Here is a 23,083-nt window from a genome sequence, read left to right as displayed (position 1 = left end):
TTTAAGGCCATTAAAAGAAAAAAGGGACATTCTATGATTAATTCAAGCCTTGTCAGATGATTGTTAAAGGTGAGATTTTTTTTAACTGATCACATTTGAACTTTATTTCATGGGAACCAAAAATGACTGATAATTCTCATTAAGCACCTAAGAAAACGGTCACCAGTTGAGCATTAAGTCGTGCTCGTGCATAACAGCTTTATGAAATGGACCCTCGGGCAGACATACCGCCTCATGACACTACACTGAGATATGAAGACAAATTAAACAGAGTAAAAAAAGAACAATAATAAGTGCAGCGGCTAAATACATCTAGAAAACATAACTACTTATAAGTTTACTGCCAAAATAATTAACTTTACAGATGAAGGAATAAGCGTTATTGCAACCGTCTCTACTGACTTAATTAATGTTCCATATATATAAAACAATCTGCTATGTACAAGTTTGTTTTAATTTTTTTCATCTCGATTGGAAAGAGCTACTTGAATATATCATTTTCTCCAGGCCAGTTCTATGCCCAATTACACCGTGTGCCAAGCAAAAGGGGTTGGTTCTCTTTGAAGCAAAAGCAAATTCATGAACTTACGGTTAACTCCATAAGATGCCTACCTGACAACAGTATATTTTAAATACCCAATCTATGCCGATATTTCTTTTCTTTTGGAGGGGGGGGGGGGTTGATTTTTTCCCAAAATAACCTACATGTAATTTCAAAGCTATTGTTGCAACAATTTTTTTTCCCAAAAAATTTGTTAAGAGGAACATTCAGTGTACACTGTAACAGTGTTTTACTGAGCCTTAAAGATTATGCTACAACTGAAAAGTTTGAGGGTAAATATAAAGGAAAACGGAGCATGAGCAATATGTTTATCATTTAAATGTTTGTATGGAATTCAACAACGATGGCATGGTGAGGATTAAAAATGTTCAAATCTTATTTGGTATAATTTACAACTGAAAAAGATAATTTGGGCCATTTTTGTGCCATTTTGCTTGGCACACATCAGTCAAGTTTACAAAAGTAAAAGCGAAATACATTCTGACATAGATCATATACACATATATGCCCTTGAAATTCACACAGATATTCGAATGCACAGTATGCATCTTATGTAATATAAACATGAAATAATAGTCAAAATTGACACAATTTTGAAATGCATTTAAAATCTATTTCCATTTCTACAAAGAAAGCTTATTTTGTGCTGTGTATAGTTTTAACATTAGAAAACTGAGCTCAATAAAATATGGAGATTAGCCATCATATATTACACTGTCTATAATTTTGTATTTATTATTTTCATTGTCTTTAGCATTATTTTTTTCTATATGCTGGGTCCCGTAACGTTAGCGATTAATCGTACGCTTGATTTTCACGACTGATTGTACATTGTAGACAATCAATCATTAAAAGTGTTCTACGATCATTGCTAAGTTTTATCTTACGGGCCCCTGGACAAAGCTATCACCCCAATTCAGTCACTCAGTCAGTAGTTCAGAGTTTTAGAGATCCTGTAAATACCTGAAGTCTTTAATATGCAAAATGGAAAAACTGGAAATTTCCATGAAATTCAGGAAAAACATGAAGTTCAAACAACTTCTTTGAAAACAATTTTTTCAGGCATGAATAAAAAAGTGAAATACAGAAACTTGCTCTTTTCATATTTTTTCACTAGACTGTTAATTACATTCATACAGGCATTTGAAAATCATCAATTTGCATAAAAATATGACAATTAAGCACACCAATAATTTCTAACAATTTTTGATGTATTACAGAAATATTTTTTTTTGCATATTTGTTCAGAAAATATAGTTACTGATATTTTCTAAAAATAATTTATTTTTTCTTAAGCTGAAAAAGATATGTGTCTCAAGGAAGAGCAAGAATAATCCCTATATCAAATGGAAGTACATGAATTTGACTTCATATGATCATATTCCTCTTTTCATGCAAAGTAATACAAAGTAAATTTACAATAACGGATTGTATGTTTATGTTTACCAATTGCTATGTTTTTATGTTTACCGTGCTGTAACACTGTAAAAAAAAGTAATTGCATGTTTTCTCAATATACAAACAGAATTTAGCATAATTTATCCATGAAAATCTTCATAGCCCTTCATTTCAAGCCATAGATTCAAATCAACCATAGTGAATTCAGACTTTCGAGGTTCATGACCCCGTCTTACAATGAGTTACGATTGATGCAATCAATATCAACTCTATGGAAATCCATCATTACTATAATTTGTCTACAGGAAGTTTGCACGATCTTCTTAGTAAACAAATAGAATCACACTGAATTTTCATGAGAATGATAAATGTATGCATATGGGCCAACATCATCATATCTAGAAAATATTTTGAACAAACTCGCATTTTTAGATGTTGATGTTGCTGGCCGTCCATAGTTGTGGTAGATCAGATGGATTGCAACTATATGTAAGGGTCCTGGAGGTGTTTCACAAAGATTTAATTATGACTAAGGCCGTGTTTATGCTTCCACTTTTCAGGCCAGAATCAGTGTTTCCAAACGTGATTAGTCCAAAACACGGTTGCGTCCATGCTTACTTTCATTTAAACGCTGTTTCAAAACACTGATCGTAAACTCACAAAAAGGTGCGTTTGTAAACGTCGTTTGACCAGAATCAGGCTTTCTGGGGAAGTATAAACAGAACCACGATCGTAAACGTGTTTAAATGACGTCATTTGGTACATGCTTCCGGTGAGATGAAAATCCGCGGGCAAATAGTCGTATTGCTCCTCAATGTTATCTCTACGTAAAAACAACAATCGGAAAAAACAACTTTCGAAAAAAGGCACGCCAAATTTGACCTCGCTTTACGATGCGAAGCCAGCTGGAGATCATGATTTGCTCTGAAAAGTTAAGCATAAACAGCACTCCCAGAACCATGTTTTGAATCGATGTTTGAAATCGCTGATTCTGTCCTCGCAATGGAAGCATAAACACACCCTTAGAGTCGCACTTGAATGCCTAGTCATGTGTGTTATAAAAGGCATGACCGCATTGGTCAGATCATGCCAAGAGAACGCGCACTACTGCGTATTGATCACCAAAATTGCGCGTTGCATTTCAGATACGAGTCAGCATTTAAGTGCGATTTAAGTCATACTTAAATCTTTGTAAAATACCCCCAGGACTCGATTGCATCACAATATCTAGAAGTTGCTCTTATGAGTCTGCTATTGCCTTGAGATTAGTAACAACTCGAGATTGAAAAGGTATACAAAAATATACATTAATCTATTTATTTTGGTCTCTCCAATGGGAAAAACTCTATAAGGGAAAGTAGTGGAATGCTGTAAGAACCTGCTCAAAGGCAAGATCAATTTGAAAAATGGATGTGAGAAAAGAAACCCACAAAGCATGATGTTGCAGGTTTTGGTATGCACATCGTTTGACAAAATCCGTCTCAGGTTTTTATGTGTATAATGGACTTTCTTAACGCACATGGATGTCGGCTGCTTATCGCAACATACCCCAGCGTGAGGTTTATGCTTTATATTCCACATTGAGAACCACTTTACACATAGAAACAGATACAGCATACATGTATTTCTCTCTCTGTCTCTTTCAATATTAACATATTCATGTGGTCCCAACAGACGACTAAAGCAAAATTTCATGCATATTTCAACCTCTGTGCACAACATCATTCACCCCATGTAAAAAAAAAATGAAAATGGACATAGACAGGCCTATATCTTCAATAAGCATGATATTTTTTCTTGTATTCAGTCCCACATTTTAGCTAGAGGAACAGACTATAAACAAGACAGAACACAAAAACAAACTGATTTTTATGGAAGGGCAGTTTAGGATTGTCATAAATGATGGGAATCTGATCTGCATGTCAAATACAACTTGTTCCTGTTCCATGCACACACAGGCGAAGCTCATCGATGAGGATTTGCATGTACTCTGTGTCTTGCGGGGCTGAATGTTGCAATTTAATGCGATTACATAATCAGGTGCTAGTTGACCAATAACATTTCTAATCAAGTGAAAATAATGGTAAGTTGTCAAAATCTGAGTTAGGTCTTGTGCATTGAAAAAGATAAGAAAAAGATAAATATTGAGTTAGAATTGGGAGTTTTAACACAAAAATCCCCCAGCCACCCCCAAGATTTGTATCACGTCTTGGGGTACTGGACGAATATCAAATAACTCTGTGCAACAATCTCGGCATTCTAGGAGATTCAGGGTATTATTGTTGCAGTTGTTTATTGTTACCCTTTGATCTCACAAATATAGTCTAATATTCACATTTTAGTGTCTTCACGTGTAAGTATATATATATATTCATATATTTAAGGATAAAGGCTCTGTGGAAAAGTACATACAATATTATAAGCAAGTAGCAAAATTGTTCATCTTATATGTTACGTTGGTGGACATTTGTAGCATCAGGATGGGGCCCCGTCGGTGATTTCATCGACAAACGTTGAAGGAAAATAACCAACCTGGAAGAGTGAACAGATAGAAATGAAAATTAATCGATCTAGGAACATAGTTTGATTAATTTATTCACTATTAAATTAATGAATTCATTGATTTATCCATCCATCTCGTTTTATTTGAAAAGGGATATTTCTCTGTAATCAATAAGAGTTATGTGCCTAAATAGTGAGACAAATTTTGAGCTATTTTAATGTCCCATTATGGGATAATATCAACAAGTTCTTATTATCTTTTTTGTCATCTTGAACACAAATGTGGGGGTAATTATGCTTTAATAGACTAGTAAACTTCAGCCCCCTTTTCTCAAAAGAAACATTGCATGGTAGTGAATGTTCTTCTCTTTACGAGGGTTGGGATCTTATCGATAGTGGCAAGTTAAATATTATCTTAAGGCCGCGAATCTGCTCATTCAGTTGGGATATTTAACTGAAAATTCATGTCTAATGATTTTGTGTGGTTTTGCCATACCAGGGCCCATCTTACAAAGAGGTGCAAATGATCTAATTAGCCTCAACCATATGGAAATTCATCAATTTGATAATTTTCCTACAGGATATTTACAAAATGTTCTTTGTAAACAAAAAGAAGTGCGCTGAATTTTTAACGATAAATGTATGAATAAACAGCATATTTAGAAAATGTTTTGAACAAACATGCATTTCAGATGTTGGCATTGTTGCTGGCTTTCCATAGTTGTGGTTAATCAGATCAATCGTAACTATGGATGGCCAGCAACGTCAGCAGCTATCATGCATGTTTGTTCAAAATATGTTGTATCTATGATGTATATTCATGCATTCATTTTTTTTCTTGAAAATTCACTGTGCTTCTCTTTGCTTATAAAGGACATTGCTGAAATTTCCTGTAGAAAAATTATGACACTGATGGATTTCCAAAGTTACGATTGAATGGATCAATCACAACTCTTTGTAAGACGGGGCCCTGGTCACATACGCACAACATCCTATCCCTAGACACTTACCCTGTCTCCTATGCAGCCTTTCCACCATCCTTTGTGTCCCCCAGCCTTACTGACGATTGCAACCACTTCGTTCTCCTTCAATGAAAGCTCCCTTGTATCCCTGGCACTGAAGTCATACAGCGCCCTCGCATGTCCTATCACCTGGTACCGTTGTTTCCTCACACCTACAAGATAGTCAAAATATTTTCATTAAGTAGGGCTCGACAGAAGTAGTGGCCTGGTGGGCCACCAAAATTTTGTAAAAGCCCACACTTGGTGGCCCGAATGGGCTACCAAAGTTTTGATAAATTGTTGTGTTTTTATTGTTTTAGGGCCACCAAATTTGCTTTGCGGGCCACCCAGAAAATGAAATTGATGATTTTGGTGGACTGATTGGGCCACCAAGAAAAAAGTAAGTGTGGAACCTTTCATTATGGATAATGGTATACAAATATTGACTGCCCATGAGGATAACTTGTGTAAATTAACATTTCCGAGGTGCTTTTCACTGTATGATGACATCCACCATCATCCGAATACAGAGCAGTCCATATTTGTTTTGTATGTGTCACTGTTAATCGCATAACTCTAGACCCAAGGGTTACTGGTATCAACTTCAGGGCCACAAAATTCTGCCCAACTTTGGCAAAAGGAAGCAAGTGACACATCAGTCAAATCTGAGTTACTTTTGTATCTTGCTTCCTTTTGCCAAAGTATGGCAGTAATGTAATTCCAATCAAAGTTGCTTCACTATTTTTTCACAATAACTTTATAATGTAAATAAGCTGCACCCCTGCTCGTCAACCAGTACAGGCATGGCCAGTACACCGGTGGCTACACGCACGTGACCGAGCAGTAGCAGCCAGTTTTGAGCCCTCAAGCTATGTGCATTGCAACGTTTAAATGCCATAAAATAATCATAATTATTTTGATACACCTGTAATAAATGTTAGATCTTGATCACAAATGTGTTAAACATGTATTGTAGAATTAGCCAATTAGTCAAACCATGGACCTCCAAAGAGATGGAAGATTAACGCAAGCCTTTCTTTGATGCAGTTTCGCAAAACTAAGAAGTTCAATCTCACATGGTTGCCATTCACTTCAATGGGGTTAATTATGTATTCATGGGGTTAATTATGTATTCATGGGGTTAATTATGTATTCATGAGGTCATACATGTACTATGGCCCCCATGAACTTCCCACCAAATTTGAGTGGTCGAGGTTTTCATCATGCTCTACCAAAATATGGTATCAAAAACACTGACATGCAAACAAGTAAAGTTGGCCCCCATGAACTTCCCACCATATTTGAGTGGTCGAGGTTTTCATCATGCTCTACCAAAATATGGTATCAAAAACACTGACATGCAAACAAGGAAAGTTGATAATGTCACACTTCATTTCTTTATTAGTTTTCTTTTAACGCATGGCTAATTCATGCTTGTTTACTGGATTATGTGAATGTGCTTTATTTGAATGTGCTTTATTATAGTACACAGCGGCACAAACTTTAAAACAGTGCAATGCATTTTCACATATTGTACATAGTTCACGTGCACTTTCATTTTGTGCATACTTGAAAAAACAGTAATGATCACTGTGACTCTATGGCCCGTATTCTGAAGTCTGGTTTAACATTAAACACTGATTTAAATTTGTGGATGAACTATGGATAGCCGATAGTGGGCATAAATCTCAGTATAATTTCAATGTATCAACTCATTTTTCGATAAAATTATTCTTCAGAATGTTCCGGAAGGATACATAAGAAACATAGAATAGATTAAAGGTATTGTTTAACTTTGTGAGCAGCCGATTTAAAAAATTCTCAAACCAACATGAAACATGTGTACAAGTGCATGTATTAGAACTAATAAACCCTGAAAACAACCATTACTGAGAATGTAAAGCTAAAACTACAAGGCAAACCCGATTTTGTAAATAGGCGTCTTATAGACGCCTAAATAGTACACATAAGTGTAAGGGATGAAATTAAGATGGTTTTTCTGGTCACTTTATATTTCAATTTTTGAAGCACTAAATAATCAGTTTCGAATGCAATTTTTTCTGAGCCTTAAGCCTCATTTTTGGAACATATCACAGACACAGGTGACAAGTGTGACCTTCCAGCTCAGATTTTTTTAAAGTCAAACCAATGTTAACCAATCACTTTAAGGAAGGATTATTTTGGCTTCCCACTGGGTAAAACTGTGGACTAAATCAAACCTGACTTCAGAACATGGACATATAAATCAAACAGGTTTAACTTGCAGATCAGGAAAAGCCTGAAATGGGTAAAAGTTAAATTCAGTACTACTGTGTTGCCCAAAAGTTAGGTGAACCCCACCATAAAATGAACATGGAGTGTTCAAGTTCTGCCATGTTTTTAGACATTAAAGGGGAATGAAACCTTTGGAACAAATAGGCCTGTGTAGAAACAGAAAATCAAAGAATAAGAATAAAGAAAGTTTGAGAAAAATCGGACAAATAATGAGAAAGTTATGAGCATTTGAATATTGCGATCACTAATGCTATGGAGATAGCAAATTGACAATGCGACAAAGATGTGTGATGTCACTTGTGAACAACTCTCCCCATTACTTTAGTATATATTTCACTTGAATTGCCTCTTTTATCACATCTATCCATAGATCATGTGTTCTTTCTACATGAGGGCATGTAATACATATTTTTTAAGAATACATGACATTTTGAGGGTATTTTATAGTCCACCAAAGGGAAAGTTGTTCATCAGTGACATCACACATCCTTGTCGCATTGCCAATGTGAGGATCTCCATGGCATTAGTGATTGCAATATTCAAATGCTCATAACTTTCTCATTATTTGTCCGATTTTTCTCAAACTTTTTTTGTTCTGTTTCTTTGATTTTTCTGTTTTCACACAAGCTATCTTGTTCCAATGGTTTCATTCTCCTTTAAGTTGTTCAGTCACGTGATGGTTTCTCTGAGCTTGCCAAACATTGTAGTGCTGTTGTCCATATTCCACTATCAGCATGAAGGAGTGCATTTTGTGGCGAGGTTCACTAACTTTTGAGCACAGCTATATGTGGAATATCCATTGCAAATATTGTGGATACTATCAGTAATAACAAAAGTTACCAATAAACAAATTTAATAATTATCAGATAATATACAACATTAATAGTAAGAAAATATCACCAGATATATATTAATTACAGTAGAATATCAAGGATAATAACCATTAAAAAAAATAAAATTGTGTAACATTAATTCCAAAATGATAGACACAAATGATATACAGTGCTTGCTTTTGATTGCAATTTACAATTGTGCATGAAATAAAAATGATCAAGTCTTACAGTGTATTTATATACACTTGTGGGTAGGGATGAGCATGTCATTTTTTTTCTTTTAAACATGAAATGGGGGAATGAAAATACCTCATCACTATTTTGGTTTTCATTTGTTTTTCTTCACCTATTCAGCAATTCGCAAGTTCTTATTCAATGACGCTGGCATTGCTTTCATTCATATGTCACAGCAAATGTAAAAATGAGTGAAACTTTTGGCAATTTTTGATAATTCATTAATACAGCATCTTGCATTGCAGATTATGAGTGCATTTTGTGTTAGTGAATCACTATCCCAATATATTTTCATACAAATTAGGTCTAGGACCCTTCACACCAAACAAACTCACTAAATTGTATGTATAATAAATGAATTAATAATTATTTGTTACTTCTATACTAGTATTTGCAATTCTACTGAACTTTGCAATTCTACAATTTCTAAGTATTGTCATCTAATAATGAAATGAAGGCTTTACCTGCTTTTAGCCATTATGTAAATGTGTATCCACATTTACTCTATATAATTTTTATGTAATAATAGCTTTATAGCTTTAATATGGTATTTTCATGTCAATTGAATCAAGTTGTGAACGAAATAAATTTCTGACAAGGATGAATTAAGACGAACTTTGAACATTTTGAACAGTTGTGGAATGTATGTCGCAAAAAAAACAGGCTCAAAAGTCAAAATAAGAAAGTGAGAGGCCATCCCCGCATACTAAATTGCATACTACGTGTATATTAATGCAATGACATAGCCTGCCTGGGATAACTCAAAATTTCAAAGCAAATTTTCCAGTGTTTTGAAAAACAAATTTTAATCGTTCAAGATCTTCTTCAATTACATGAATATGTATATGTACAGATGAACTTAATAGTGATTGTAAAACTACAGCTTTCTATTCACGAGCCAGGATCAAATTATAGATGCCATCTCAAAAGTAACTTAACAGAAATAAAGTTAATTATTCAGGGGCTATTTCTTTTTAGCAATTGTTGCATTTTGGGGGCTATTTCTTTCCTTTTTCAAAGGCTACATACTTGTGCAACAAACAATCATATTGTAAAAGCATTTCTCATTATTCTGCTGTATGTAAAGTTATTAAAGTTGATTTTCTACACATTCTTGAATGTGTGTGTGGCAGATCGTTGGGCGACTTTTGAAATGATGGTCTCCCTAAAGCATTAAATATTAATGAATTTTAGGGTCAATTTGGGCTGCAACAGGAGTTACATGTAAATCGCCCATCAACTTCATGTATTACCAACTATGAGTAGCTACATATGACACAGAGCTATAAAGTAGATGATGACTTTGTCATTACATTTGGCATTCAAATTACCAAAAACTGACTGGAAATGACAATACCTTAATTTTCTTCACTATTGAATTTGAAAAGTGCCCAGTAAACACAAGAATAATAGAGTATACACATATTTTTTAAAGACTTTTAGCTTCCCATATTGAGACCATCTTTAAATTTAACCAGCAGTCAGCACAAGGGTCAATGGTCCGTATTCTGAAGTCGGTTTTGATTCAAAATCTGGTTTAAAGTTGTGGCCTAGCTATGGATAACCAATAGTGGCATAAATCTCTAACAGTATAATTTCAATGTATCAGCTCTATTTTCTTTCAAATCATTCTTAACTGTTTCGGAACGATAAATAAGACAGCTTCTTTCACCATTCACGAGTTAGGAAAAAGCACAGTAAACATAAGAAACATACAATGTAAGGAAAATTTCTGACATATTTAGCTTTCCATAATTTTAGCACAGAGTTAGACCAAGGACCAAATTAAACCCGACTTCAGAATACGGGCCAATGTGTATAATGATTTTCTTGGACAAGAAGAGGAAATAAGCAGAATGTAATGAGAACTGGGCCCTGTTGTACACAGAGTTATGATTGATCCGATCTATTATGCACGTTTGTTCAAAATATTTTCAAGCTGTGATGTATATTCATGCATTCATTATTTTCCTGAAAATTCACTGCGCTTCTCTTTGCATAAAAAGGACATTGTGCAAATTTTTAGTAGAAAAAATTATGACACTGATGGATTTCCATAGTTACAATTGATCGGATCAATCGTAACTCTTTGTACAACAGGGTATGCTGTGAAGGGGCGTATTAGGCGGTTAACTACCAGAATGGCTACAATCTATCCCTTACTCGGCACAGTATATCATCGGTAGGGTGTTAAAATTTGTATCTCAAAGTTTCAAAATTTGGGGATAGCTCAGAAAAACTATTTTTCAGAGTAATGTCAAAAGCGGCAATATTCTTTTGCATAGAGCTCACTGCAAGAATCAAAAGACTCTTTTTAGATAATATAAAGTTTGCCGTACTGCTATAATTCTAAAATACAGCAAGGGATATATTGCTCACCAAATTTGACTAGCACTCTTGGTCAAAAGAGAACTCTCAACTATGTTCTTAACAGTCTACTGTGAAAGTTATGCTACACAAAAGACAATTTTTTTTTGGAGCAGTCTTTAAAAAGTGTGGAGCAGATTATTTTCTGGGGGGGGGTGTTTCGTGAAGCTCTTCGTAAGTTAAGTGACTTTAAGAACGACTGGTGAAACTTTCTTACACGCTATTATAATCACCAATGAACATTTAATGGAGAATATCATTTATATGTACCACAAGAAAGGATCACTAGTCGTTCTTAAAGTCGCTCTTAACTTTAAATAGCTTTATGAAACACCCACCGATACAGTACATTTTTTTATTCTAAATATTGTTCAAACTTGAGACAAAAGTTGTTAACAGCCCATTAATGATATACAATATAAATACTGTTGATATGGTGCTTGATTGTGGACAACAAAAACGAACACATACCTTGAGCAGGACGTGCCTCAACATTGGTAGCAGCTCCTTTCACAAATAATTGATTATATAACAGAAGGAACAATTTTAAATGTATGGTCTTGAAAACCTGACCAATACCCATTGCCCATAAATATTGACTAATGATAAGACTACCTAAATGTAGTTAAGTTTTTCAGTGTGTTGAGAACAGAAGTTGAATTGCTAAAAATCTGCCTTTGACACAGCTTATCTTTTGTGTTCGTTTGTAGAACTATGAGTACTGTCCGATCAGGAGGCCGTTCCATATAAATGTTCGTGAGTAAGAGCGACTTTAAGAACGACTGGTGGACCTCTTTTTACGTGCCAAACCATCCCTAATGAACGTTTGGTGTTTACCATTTACCACAGTAAGAAAGGGTGACCGGTCGTTCTTAAAGACGCTCGTAACTTACCAACAGTTTTATGAAACACCCAGATGCGTATGTTATCCATAAAGTCAACTGGACACCTTCAGCAATCCCAAATCTTGTGAACTATAATGTACAGTAACATTGTATTCTGCCTTCAACATTTAATACATTTTATAAGTTTCCGAATCACTTAAAAATGAGGACCCTTACCATTTTCTGTGGGCATGGTTCCACCTCGATACGGCTTGCGTAGACAGGCATCCAGACCGCGGAACACACTAACCAGGCTGTTTCTACTGTAATAGTTGATCATATCCTGGAAAGGAGTAGAAATCGACCATTGGGTCCAATGAGTGCCATTCATTCATGATATTTACACTTGCAACACTTGCTCTGATGAAGAGTCTGCACATTTGAGCCATTCATACATCCTAAACCCTAGCCTAATCCTATAAGAAGATTTAAAGGGATGGTCCGGGCTGAAAATAATTATATCTTAATACATAGAGTAGAATTCACTGAGCAAAATGCCGAAAATTTCATCAAAATCGGATAACAAATAACAAAGTTATTGAAGTTTAAAGTTCAGCAATATTTTGTGAAAACAGTCTGCATGAATATTCATTAGGTGGGCTGATGATGTCACATCTCCACTTTCCGTTTTATGTTATTACATAAAATCATAATTTTTTCATTGTTTCATACTTGTGTGAATAATATGTCTCCCTTATAATAAAATAAGTTGCAGCAATAAATATCTCATGCACTAATTCGGTTGTCAATCCAATTTTTCTAGCTGTTGAAGGAAAACGTTTGAATAAACCTAATTTCATGTATTAAAATATAAAAGAACTAGTGGAGATGTGATATCATCAGCCCAACTAATGAATATTCATGACGATTGTTTTCACAAAATATTGCTAAACTTTAAACTTCAATAACTTTGTTGTTTGTTATCCGATTTTGATGAAATTTTCGGCATTTTGCTCAGTGAATTCTACTCTATTTATTAAGCTATACACACTTTTGGCCCGGACCATCCCTTTAAAGATGGACACGTAATATTCAAATCATTTTGAACAAAAATCACATTCTAAAAGCTCATCCCTACCCCTTTGGCTTCAGAGTGGTTAAGGAAGGGGCTATTCTGCCCAACTTTTATTGGCAAAAGGAAGCAAGTGACACATCAATCGAATTTGAGTAATTGCTATTTAGAACATAACATTTTAATAAACGGAACATGTTTCGAGGTGTCCCACCTCATCCTCAGCCTGAAAATTATTAACAGAGTCACTGGTATTTATACAGTTAGGATGTCACATTCTTGAAATTTTTACTTGACATCCTAACTGTATAAATACCAGTGACTCTGTTAATAATTTTCAGGCTGAGGATGAGGTGCGACACCTCGAAACATGTTCCGTTTATTAAAATGTTATGTTCTATTCTTTATATTCGTCTTCAATTTAGTATCGTGTCGTTCTTTTGGAAGTATCATAATTGTTGTTTCTGAAACACCCTATGTATGTTGCAGGTTCAAGCAAAAGTTGGGGAAGAAATGATAGTTCTCTGGAAAGACAATACATAAAATATGCTGTTAAAATGCATTGATGCCTACATGTATATAAATGATGAACATACATTGCTCATTTACAACAAATTATACTTTTGTAACTTGCTTCCTTTTGCCAAAGTACAGCAGAATTGATGTTGGAGCAACCTTGGGTTGTTGGGTTGTGGGTGCAATTCTATGGAACATCAGGAAAAAATGGCTTACTTACTATAAATCTGTACAAACTTACTTACTGGTGACTTTATATATAATTGGATTATGGAATGCTAAATGCATTGCAAGAATTTTGGTACCAATATTACAAAGTGAGACTATATATAACCTCGACTGAATCAAGGCCTCCCAAATATACACTTTTAATTTCTAAAATATTTCTTTGAAAAGAGTGTAATCTAAATGAGTGCCCCCCCCCCCTTCCTCTTAACATTGCTACATTCATTGTTCATGCATGTCATGAAGACAATGGAATGTGACATTCAAGTAATGTTCAAGGTCAAGGTCAACACTTACTTGTAATGAGGGAAAAGTTGTCTGTTCCGCCAGACCAAATTGATTGTTTTCCATGACAACCCTCATATGTTTCACTTGGCGATCGTGTCTGTCATAAAAAAAGGAAGACAATACAAATATAAACATTTTACAAATTGTTGTTGCATTAAACAAACTATTAATCAACACGCCAGAGGATGATCAAAATATCAATCAATAGCTGGTCAAACTAAAGAGTTTTAGAATTAGAAGTAAAGTTTGCCCAGCATATGAAGAAATATATGAATGCCTAGCCCCCCCCCCTTTCTTTTACAGTTAACATGTAACTGTTAACAATGTTGAAACTCATGAGAAAGAAGACTTACTCTAAACTGACAGCGTATCCCCTCCTGCTCTTTCTAAGTAAGAAACATCCTGGCTTGGATATTAGCTTATCATTGGCTTCTGTTCTTTCCATCTCACCAACATACCTGTCATGGAAAAAAAATGGATGATTATAAGAAGAGAGGAAAATGATTGCATGGGTTGAGGATTATGATACATGTGAGGAGGTGAATTAGGAAAGAGAGGAATATAAAGCAGGCCTGCCAACATTTGAAAATGAAAAAAGGGAGTCCTAATCGCACAGCGCAAACTTTTCTGCTCAGGTGTGTCTCCCTCATTATCATCATCACCATCCTCATCATCATCATCATCATCATCATCCTCTCCATAAACACCATCATTATAATCAATCATCTTCAACACCATCACCATCATCATTATCATCACCATCATCAACATCATCATCTTCATCACCATTTTCATCATTATCAACATCATCATCATAATCATCATCATTACCATCATCATTACCATCATCTTCATCACCAATATCATCATCACTTTCGTAATCACCAATGCTACCTACAATGCATGCATTCTTCCTCTTCTCAATCTCCTTCTTTCTTTCCCTCTACTCTTTCTCCAATCATCTACTTATCTCATAGCTGGTTGTAAAGCACAGCTTACCTACCATTGTGCAACGTGAAACAAGTACATGTAGCCTCATCTCACAGTGGCAAGATAAAGTTTGCAGTCACTCTTAACTTATGAACAGCTTTATGAAACAGCTCCAAGGGCACAATGCCAGAGGAATAGACTAAGAACCTCTCAAGCTACTGAGAATGTTGTGAAAGAACAGAACTTCTTTACGCTTTTCACAACAGCAAAGCAAGCACTGCGACCAAGGAGATCAGTGTTGATGGACTTACCAAGGGAATTGAAACAGGTCTGCAGTTGTTTCCGGCGCCCTCTGTTGTTGTTGTGGTTGAGGTTCTCTATTAATCTGCATGGGAGGTCGAACAACACTTGTCGGTTCATAGTTCTCCATCTAAAGTGAGGTTGCAAAGAGAAGAAAGCAGAAGCTAGAAGGTTTGCTAAGCTCTACAACACTAGGCACTATTGCGTGATACATTCATACTCAACATCTATATAGGGCATTTGTGAGATTGACAAGCACAAGATACTAGTACTTGGAGCAGATCGAATATGATTATCTATATCAAAGTTATCAAGTGTGTGAAATTATTCTAATGCCCAATCAAAATGATGCCTGCCATGTTTTATAAGATAGTGAAGTGGATCCTCGTTATTTGATAAAACTTGATAAAAATGATGACCTGTCATTGGAAAATTTTATATGACAACTAGATAGATCCTTGTCATTGATTGGTTAGTCGATATTGATCATTCAGCCCATTTTACATTGACGTCATGAACCGTGCAATTTTAGATCCATTCATTGTGCAATTTTAGATCCATTCATTGTGCAATTTTGGATCCATACGATTTTGTCCATTGCATGCGCGCACCCAGACTGCAGGCACCACTCGTGTTTGCAGCGCGCATTTTGTATGTACGCACTAATCAACAGACCCAGCTCGCACTGCATGAACACATTTTGCCTCAAAATTCACCAATTTCATATGAAAAAGAATCTATTTTTAGGTGTCATATAAACCAAATAATGAATGTTCTTTTCATTTGTGCAATAGACACGGTGAAAGATGAAATGCATGATCCATACAACACGGCTTCGCCTCCTTGAATGGATCATTTCATCTTTCACCTCATGACAGTGGCGTACCATGGGTCACGGCATGCGGGGGGGCACCAGCAAAAATTTCAAGTCACTTTGGGAGCGCGCGAAGCCCGCTCAGTTGCCAGGTATACTGACCTAATAGAGACATTTTAAGGACATGCAGTGCCATTAAACGGAAATGTATCTCACTAGTTAAATAATGCGAGCGCGAATCGCAAGCTGAAAAATTTTGATATCCCGACCAAAAAAGGGACATTACAAACAAATTTTTTTGTAATCATGATATGTACCTGTATCGCTAAACAAACAATGCGAGTGCGAAGTGCGAGCTGAAATTTTTCGCATACATTCGTAATTCCGAAGCTTCGTAATTCCGAAGGTTCGGTTATTCCGAAGGTTCGTATTTCCGAAGGTTCGTAATTCCGAAGGTTCGTCAATCCGAAAACGAAATAAGGTTCGTAATTCCGAAGGTTCGTTAATCCGAAAACGAAATAAGGTTCGTAATTCCGAAGGTTCGTTAATCCGAAAACAAAATAAGGTTCGTAATTCCGAAGGTTCGTTAATCCGAAAAAGAAATAAGGTTCGTAATTCCGAAGGTTCGTTAATCCGAAAACGAAATAAGGTTCGTTAATCCGAAAACGAAATAAGGTTCGTTAATCCGAAAACGAAATAAGGTTCGTTAATCCGAAAATTAAATAAGGTTCGTATTTCCGAAAATGAAAATAATTCATTTTGGTAACAAAAACGATGTTGTCATTACAAGATTACACGATATTATGCAATGATAGTAATAACGATCGATGATGTGTGTTGGGGCCAAAGCATGTATTTCATTAAGAATGGCGCCCTGATCAAGCATAGGCTAATTTCGATTTTATCTGAGCAATTGCTGCCTATAAGCAAATAATTTAATTAAAGATGCAGGGGATCAAGTGTGTTGGAAGCGTGCCAGCAACCTCTAGATAATAGGATTTGTATTGGAGGGGATGTCATTTTTAATAACAGCTTCTGCTGGTAATAAAAATAAAAATAATACTAATAATGATCCTTGTGAGATGTTGAAAGCGCGAATCGCAAGCTGAAACTAGCAGACATTTCATGTAACAAGACGTGAAGTGAGCATTCGGAGCATTTTTTGTAATCGTGAGAAAGATGTGTATCTTTCTAAAGAATTAATGCGAGGGCGAGTTGTAATTTGTTTATATACTGACCTGGGGCCCGTTGCATGAAACTTTTTACCTGAGAAAACTCAGGTTGTTTTTACAGGAGTTTTTGCCTTGTGCTAAAGTAATTGGCGGAAATCAGACTAACCTTAGTTTTCAGTTTTTACCAGAGTTTTCTCAGGTAAAAAGTTTTATGCAACAGGCTTCAGAAAGTAATCTTTTAAGGACTGCATTTAGTGACTCATGAATAGAATATATATCTCACGAACTATATAATGAGAGCGCGAACAGCAAGCTTAAAATTTGTGATATTCCAACCTGAAAACTGGACATTTCATACTTCTTTTTTGTAACCAGGAATAGAATGAGTTCCTCAATAAACAATGCGAGCGAGAAACGTGAGCCAAATTTTTCCGATTTTCCAACCTGAAAACTGGACATTCTATAGCATTCTTGTAAAAAAAATAATAATAGCTGGGAGAATAGTTTTCAGAACTGAAGTGGCTTCCCTGGGTAAATGATATCTATATCAATATCATCATTCTAGGCCCACATGAAATTTCCAAAAGTTTGAGCACGTGATTCGCTCGCAACATCTCACAAGGATGCCCTTTTCACAGTATTGACCAAAAAGGTGAATTTTACATCTTCAGATTTGACTTTTTCCCCCAAACCGCTTGCTCTCTACGCTCGCAGAAATGAAACGTAAATATATAACTTTAGCATGTTTAGTGATCACTTAAAAATTGTGCTCAATTTAGTTACTACAAAAACACACAACCTCTTTACACAGATGATAATCTAATGGTGAAAATATCCGTTTGCACCAAATTGCCCCTATTGGCCCCTTTTTTTTTTTACTTTGCCCCCCCCAAAAAAAAATACGTTCCGCCGCCATTGGCTAAAACACGCATCGTCTTCATGGCTAACTGCAAAAAGTTCTTAAAATGTCCCCTTTAGATCAGATCAGAGCTTATATATTTAAAAATTCTGTTCGCGCTTCTTGCTAGCAGTTATTATCTAAATTTAGTTACATAGGCATCTCGCTTTGAAGATCACAAACATATTGCCCATCATATTAACAAAAATATAGCTCGCGCTCGCATTATTTAAAAAGGGTTTATCATGTTATTACATATTTACTTTATTTTATAAGGATAAAGATAATTATTGACTGTTAGGACTACCCTTTCAAAGAAACAAACAAAAATCAACTTTAAACTGCCGATCAAGGAAAATATGGCTAAAAAAAAATCCCCCCCCCCTCTATTTGACGAAAGTTGGATCCGCCGGGAGGGAGGCAGGGGGCATCAAAAATGGAATAAAAAACAGGGGAATTAATATTTTCCAAACTGGGAAAGTTCCTTTTTCAAAAATAAATATGCCGTTTTTCATGTTTTTTCGAAATAAAATACTCTTTTTAAAGTATACAAGTTAAGTTAAGTTTTCAGGCTGGAATATTGAAAAATTTCAGCTTGCGCTTCGCACTCTCATTCGATTGGTGAAATATGCATCCTAAAGAGGTCACTAAATGCTTTCTTTAACAGGTTCCTTTTCTGGTCAGTATGTTTAAGCTCGCGTTTTGCGCTCGTGTTAATTCTTTAGTTAGATGCACATCTTTTTAATGACAGCAGAAATCTGCTCGGATTTTTAAAAACTAATTTTCATTTTTTATTGAAATAACCTAAAGTTTAGCTTGTGATTCACGCTCGCAACACCTCGCAATAATGCCATTTTAATAATAACTGACCACAAAAAACGTTATACAACTTCACCTTTGAATTTGTTTTACCAAGCCGCTCGCTCATTATACTCTCTCCCGAAAAATAAAGCCTAAATATACATTTTGCCATAATAAGAAGTCACTTCAAAAAAGTTATTCTCTACTTAATCACTATCAAACAGACAATGACTTCAAGCAGATGATAATCTTAAGGTGAAAATATCACCACAGTCCCAATTTTGACGTATGAGTTTCATTTTTTGGCTTTACCCCCAACGAAAATTCGTCGGAATAACGAACCTTTTTTCGTTTTCGGATTAACGAACCTTCGGAACAACGAACCTTATTTCGTTTTCGGATTAACGAACCTTCGGAACAACGAACCTTATTTCGTTTTCGGATTAACGAACCTTCGGAACAACGAACCTTATTTCGTTTTCGGATTATCGAACCTTCGGAATAACGAATCGTCGGAATTACGCCACAAATGTTCGGATTAACGAACCCTTTTTCGTTTTCGGATTAACGAACATCGAGGTATAAGCAATTTACGTGTTTCGGAATTACGAACCTTCGGAATAAAGAACCTTCGGAATTACGAAGCTTCGGAAATACGAAGTGTAACCAAATTTTTGTATATATTGACCCCAAACAGGGATATTTTAAAGACTGTATTTTAGGAATTCATTAAGAGTTTACATATCTTATCATAGTCATCTAGTGCTAGTGGCATCCTTTGCTGATTTTGTTAGAATTACATCTAAACATATTAAGCACTTTTTGTTGTCATTGTAATCATGATAATCATACATGTCTCACTAATCAAATACTGCGAGCGCGAAGCACGAGCTTAGAATTTAGACCTAAAGAGGGGCATTCTAAGGCTTATTTGTAAGAATTCACTAAGACCGTACATATTTCATTAACCAATTGATGCGAGCGCGAAGCGCCAGCTAAATTTTCGATATATTGACCCCAAAATGGATATTTTAAGGACTTTTTTTTAAAAGAATCAATCAAAAGCATCTCACCATAGTCATCTAATGCAAGTGCCAAGCGCTTTCTGATTTTGTTAAAATTACATCTAAACACATGAAGCACATTTTGTTGTCATAGTCATACGCATCTCACTAATCAAATACTGCGAGTGCGAAGCGCGAGCTGAAAACTTAGCAAATTCAGACCTGAAGAGGGGCATTTACAGGAATTCCCTCAGACTGTACGTATTTCACTAACCAAATGATGCGAGAGCGAAGCGCGAGCTGAAAATTTTGGATATTGAGATCAGAAAAATTGGCATTTTAAGGACTGATTTTAGGAATTCATGAAGTGCAGACATCTCACCACTCAATTAATGAGAACGTTAACACGGACAGGAAATGTTTCATATTAGAACTTAAAACAGGGCAATCACTTTAAGAGGTCATGAAAAAGAAGCAAATGTCACTAGATAAAATAATAACTCGAACTGCGAGCAAACATATTTGGCGTATAGTATATTGAATTGAAAACTGGACGTCTTAGTATAACAGGATTATGTATCTCGTTAACAGACTATGAGAGCACAGGGAACAATGAAGACATAGGCCCTGAGTAAATGTTTCATAAAGTGATGAAAAAATGCTTCTTATGTAATATAATAACATAATGAACAATTATTTCTTCTTTCCCCGCTGCGTTTCTCTTCCTTTCTCCCTCTTTTTCTCCTTTTCCCTCTGTCTTTTTTTTTTGGGCACGTGCCCCCCAATCCCAAACCTCCCCCACCCCCCGTAGTTACGCCACTGCCTCATGAAGTACTCTGTCCATTGAACATTCATTATTTGTAGATTACTGTTAGCAGAAGTAATTGACTGGTCAAGTGATATACGTAGGTTTCAGCCAATCATTTGATTAAGATCTGTATCACTATTTTATAAAGCCTATATATTCTCAACTCAGGACCCATGGAGGGCCACATTTATGACCAAGCAGGTTACACAATTCAGGGGTGATAGTGATAGTGATTTTTTATCTGATTGCTAAGAAAGCATGAATGCTTGTAAGCAAGCAACCAGAGGACCGACGGCTTACGGTCCTCTCCGAAAGACCTGGTACAGAGGATTAATACCTTACCAAATGGGACTCGAACCCGGGTCACCGGAATACGAATCCCCCGCTCTACCGACTGAGCTATCGCCCCTCCAGGAAAATAATTAAAATCAATTGTAAATTCCAGTTGCAATTTCACAATCAATAAATCAATTTGAACTGTTTTACACACCTTGTTGCCAGAAGCAGATCAGCAACTCAGTTGAAAATTTGAAGAAACAAAATTTGCAAGACATATGAATGATTTGGAGGACCCCCAAACAGATTTGCAATTGATCACAAATTTCTTGTCACACCCCAATAGTTGTGCATGCAATCTGGACTATACATATAAACAATTACATTTTTTTTCTCTCTTTTTGGGGGATTGGCTGGTTCTGTGCAAACTAGGAAAATGACAACCATTCCTTCATCTAATCACAATTGTACATGTAAGAGGACCATCATAGGAAGAAGGTGGATGAAACTTTCGGCTAATGCATCAGTTTTTCAGATTTTATCTAAGGAGCCTTGAGAAAAGTATGAGCCTTGTCTTTCCTGAAGGAATACTGCCAGCAGCTACGTGTATCTATTATAAGTCATCGCAGTCACTGCAGACTAACAATGGAGACTGCAGGAAAATAATAACTGGTAATCCTTTCGTGTTTTAAATGATATATTCATTGGCGATGGTTAAGCGCGTAAGAAAGGATCACCAGTCGTTCTTAAAGTCGCTCTTAACTTACGAACAGTTTTATGAAACGGCCTCTGGCCTTGGCCTTTGACCAATGTATGCCCAACATCTGAAAAAGAAAATTTCCTTTTTTTTAATAGGCAGAAAAGTCTGTTGCGCATACGAACCAGGTATTGTGTCGGGACAAGTCCGATGGCGTTCGGTGGGCTTAGACTCTTGACTCGCTTCCATTCAGAGCCGATGTTCTCTAGTACCATAACCTGCGAGCCGCTGGAGACGATGAGAGGCTGCTCCCCGTTGGGGGGCATCGGCACGCCCTTGTAGGACCTCGTGACCCTGAGCTGGTGACCGGTAGGCATGGGTGATGGTTTGGCATTTCCTTGCTGATTGCAGTAGGAGGTTTGGTTGGAAGTGAGGCACTCCTTGTGGACCGTGATGCTGCAGGTTGTGCACTTGTAGCCTTGGAAGAACAACCCTCTGTGTGTGGTACAGGTTATCAAAAATTAAAATTCTGGTGATCTCTTCGAGCAAAACTACGAAAAAAAGGCATTTACGTAGTACCATCTATAAAATCTAATCTATTCTGAGGCGAACGACTATTATTACCCCAGCTTTAGATTCAGTTACTAGCGGCGCCTATAGTCTCGCTCTGCTATGCAGGTGAGACAAAAACAATTATAGAATTTTAACATTGACTTGACCTAGATGATTGTTCAATTTATGTCAGTTTGACTGAAGCCAGGTTGACTTTATTCAAATACATGAATTCCAACTTTCCTACTACTAAACAAACCTTGAAAGAAGACATGGTTATGGCATGCCATTTGCCACAAGAGTTCTTGGTAAACACTCCATTGCGATAACCAGGGATTTGGTAAAAACAGAGTTTATTGAGAGAAATTGTGTTACTAATACTAAATAGGTTCATTATTGCGGATTGAAATAATCACTAGAGGGTATTCATTCGTCTCGCAATCTACTATGGTCAACAAGGAAATTCGTGATCACTCTCGCAAAAAGTGTTCACTGGCTTTCTAGGAAATTTGTGATCACTCTCGCAAAAAGTGTTCACTAGCTTACAAGTTCACGAGCTTTCGAGTGCAGCTGCAACTCTTTATCAAGTGACGAAAATTATCTGATAACGTACTCTATTTATACTAATCTCCAGAACCGTACGCACGAACGCGAGAACAATAGAAATTGTGTTTATTGTCATTACGGGGCAAATAGCACACCAAACAAGGTGATTTAACCGGTGACACAACATCT

At 36.1% G+C, this 23,083-nt stretch overlaps 1 protein-coding gene across 4 annotated transcripts in view; it reads right to left on the bottom strand.

Moving 5' to 3' along the window:
* Nucleotides 1–2,913: 2,913 nt before the first annotated feature.
* The window catches only part of LOC121429281 (guanine nucleotide exchange factor VAV2-like), an 80,687-nt gene continuing 60,517 nt past the window's right edge, over nt 2,914–23,083 (bottom strand). For 2 of the 4 annotated variants that reach the window (XM_041626275.1, XM_041626277.1), the window contains 8 exons: nt 21,982–22,291; nt 15,338–15,456; nt 14,450–14,554; nt 14,106–14,193; nt 12,233–12,338; nt 11,643–11,678; nt 5,473–5,636; nt 2,914–4,492 (listed from right to left, as the gene is read on the bottom strand). In XM_041626275.1, coding sequence (XP_041482209.1) covers nt 4,436–4,492; nt 5,473–5,636; nt 11,643–11,678; nt 12,233–12,338; nt 14,106–14,193; nt 14,450–14,554; nt 15,338–15,456; nt 21,982–22,291 — 985 coding nt within the window. In that variant the 3' untranslated portion in view covers nt 2,914–4,435. The remainder of the gene's footprint in view (nt 4,493–5,472; nt 5,637–11,642; nt 11,679–12,232; nt 12,339–14,105; nt 14,194–14,449; nt 14,555–15,337; nt 15,457–21,981; nt 22,292–23,083) is intronic. The other 2 variants (XM_041626276.1, XM_041626278.1) reach the window with 2 other exon arrangements.

Source organism: Lytechinus variegatus, chromosome 15 (genome assembly GCF_018143015.1).
Source record: "Lytechinus variegatus isolate NC3 chromosome 15, Lvar_3.0, whole genome shotgun sequence".
Classification (NCBI taxonomy): Eukaryota; Metazoa; Echinodermata; class Echinoidea; order Temnopleuroida; family Toxopneustidae; genus Lytechinus; species Lytechinus variegatus.
Note: the sequence above shows the minus strand (reverse complement) of the source record. Positions and strands in the feature narration are given on the sequence as shown.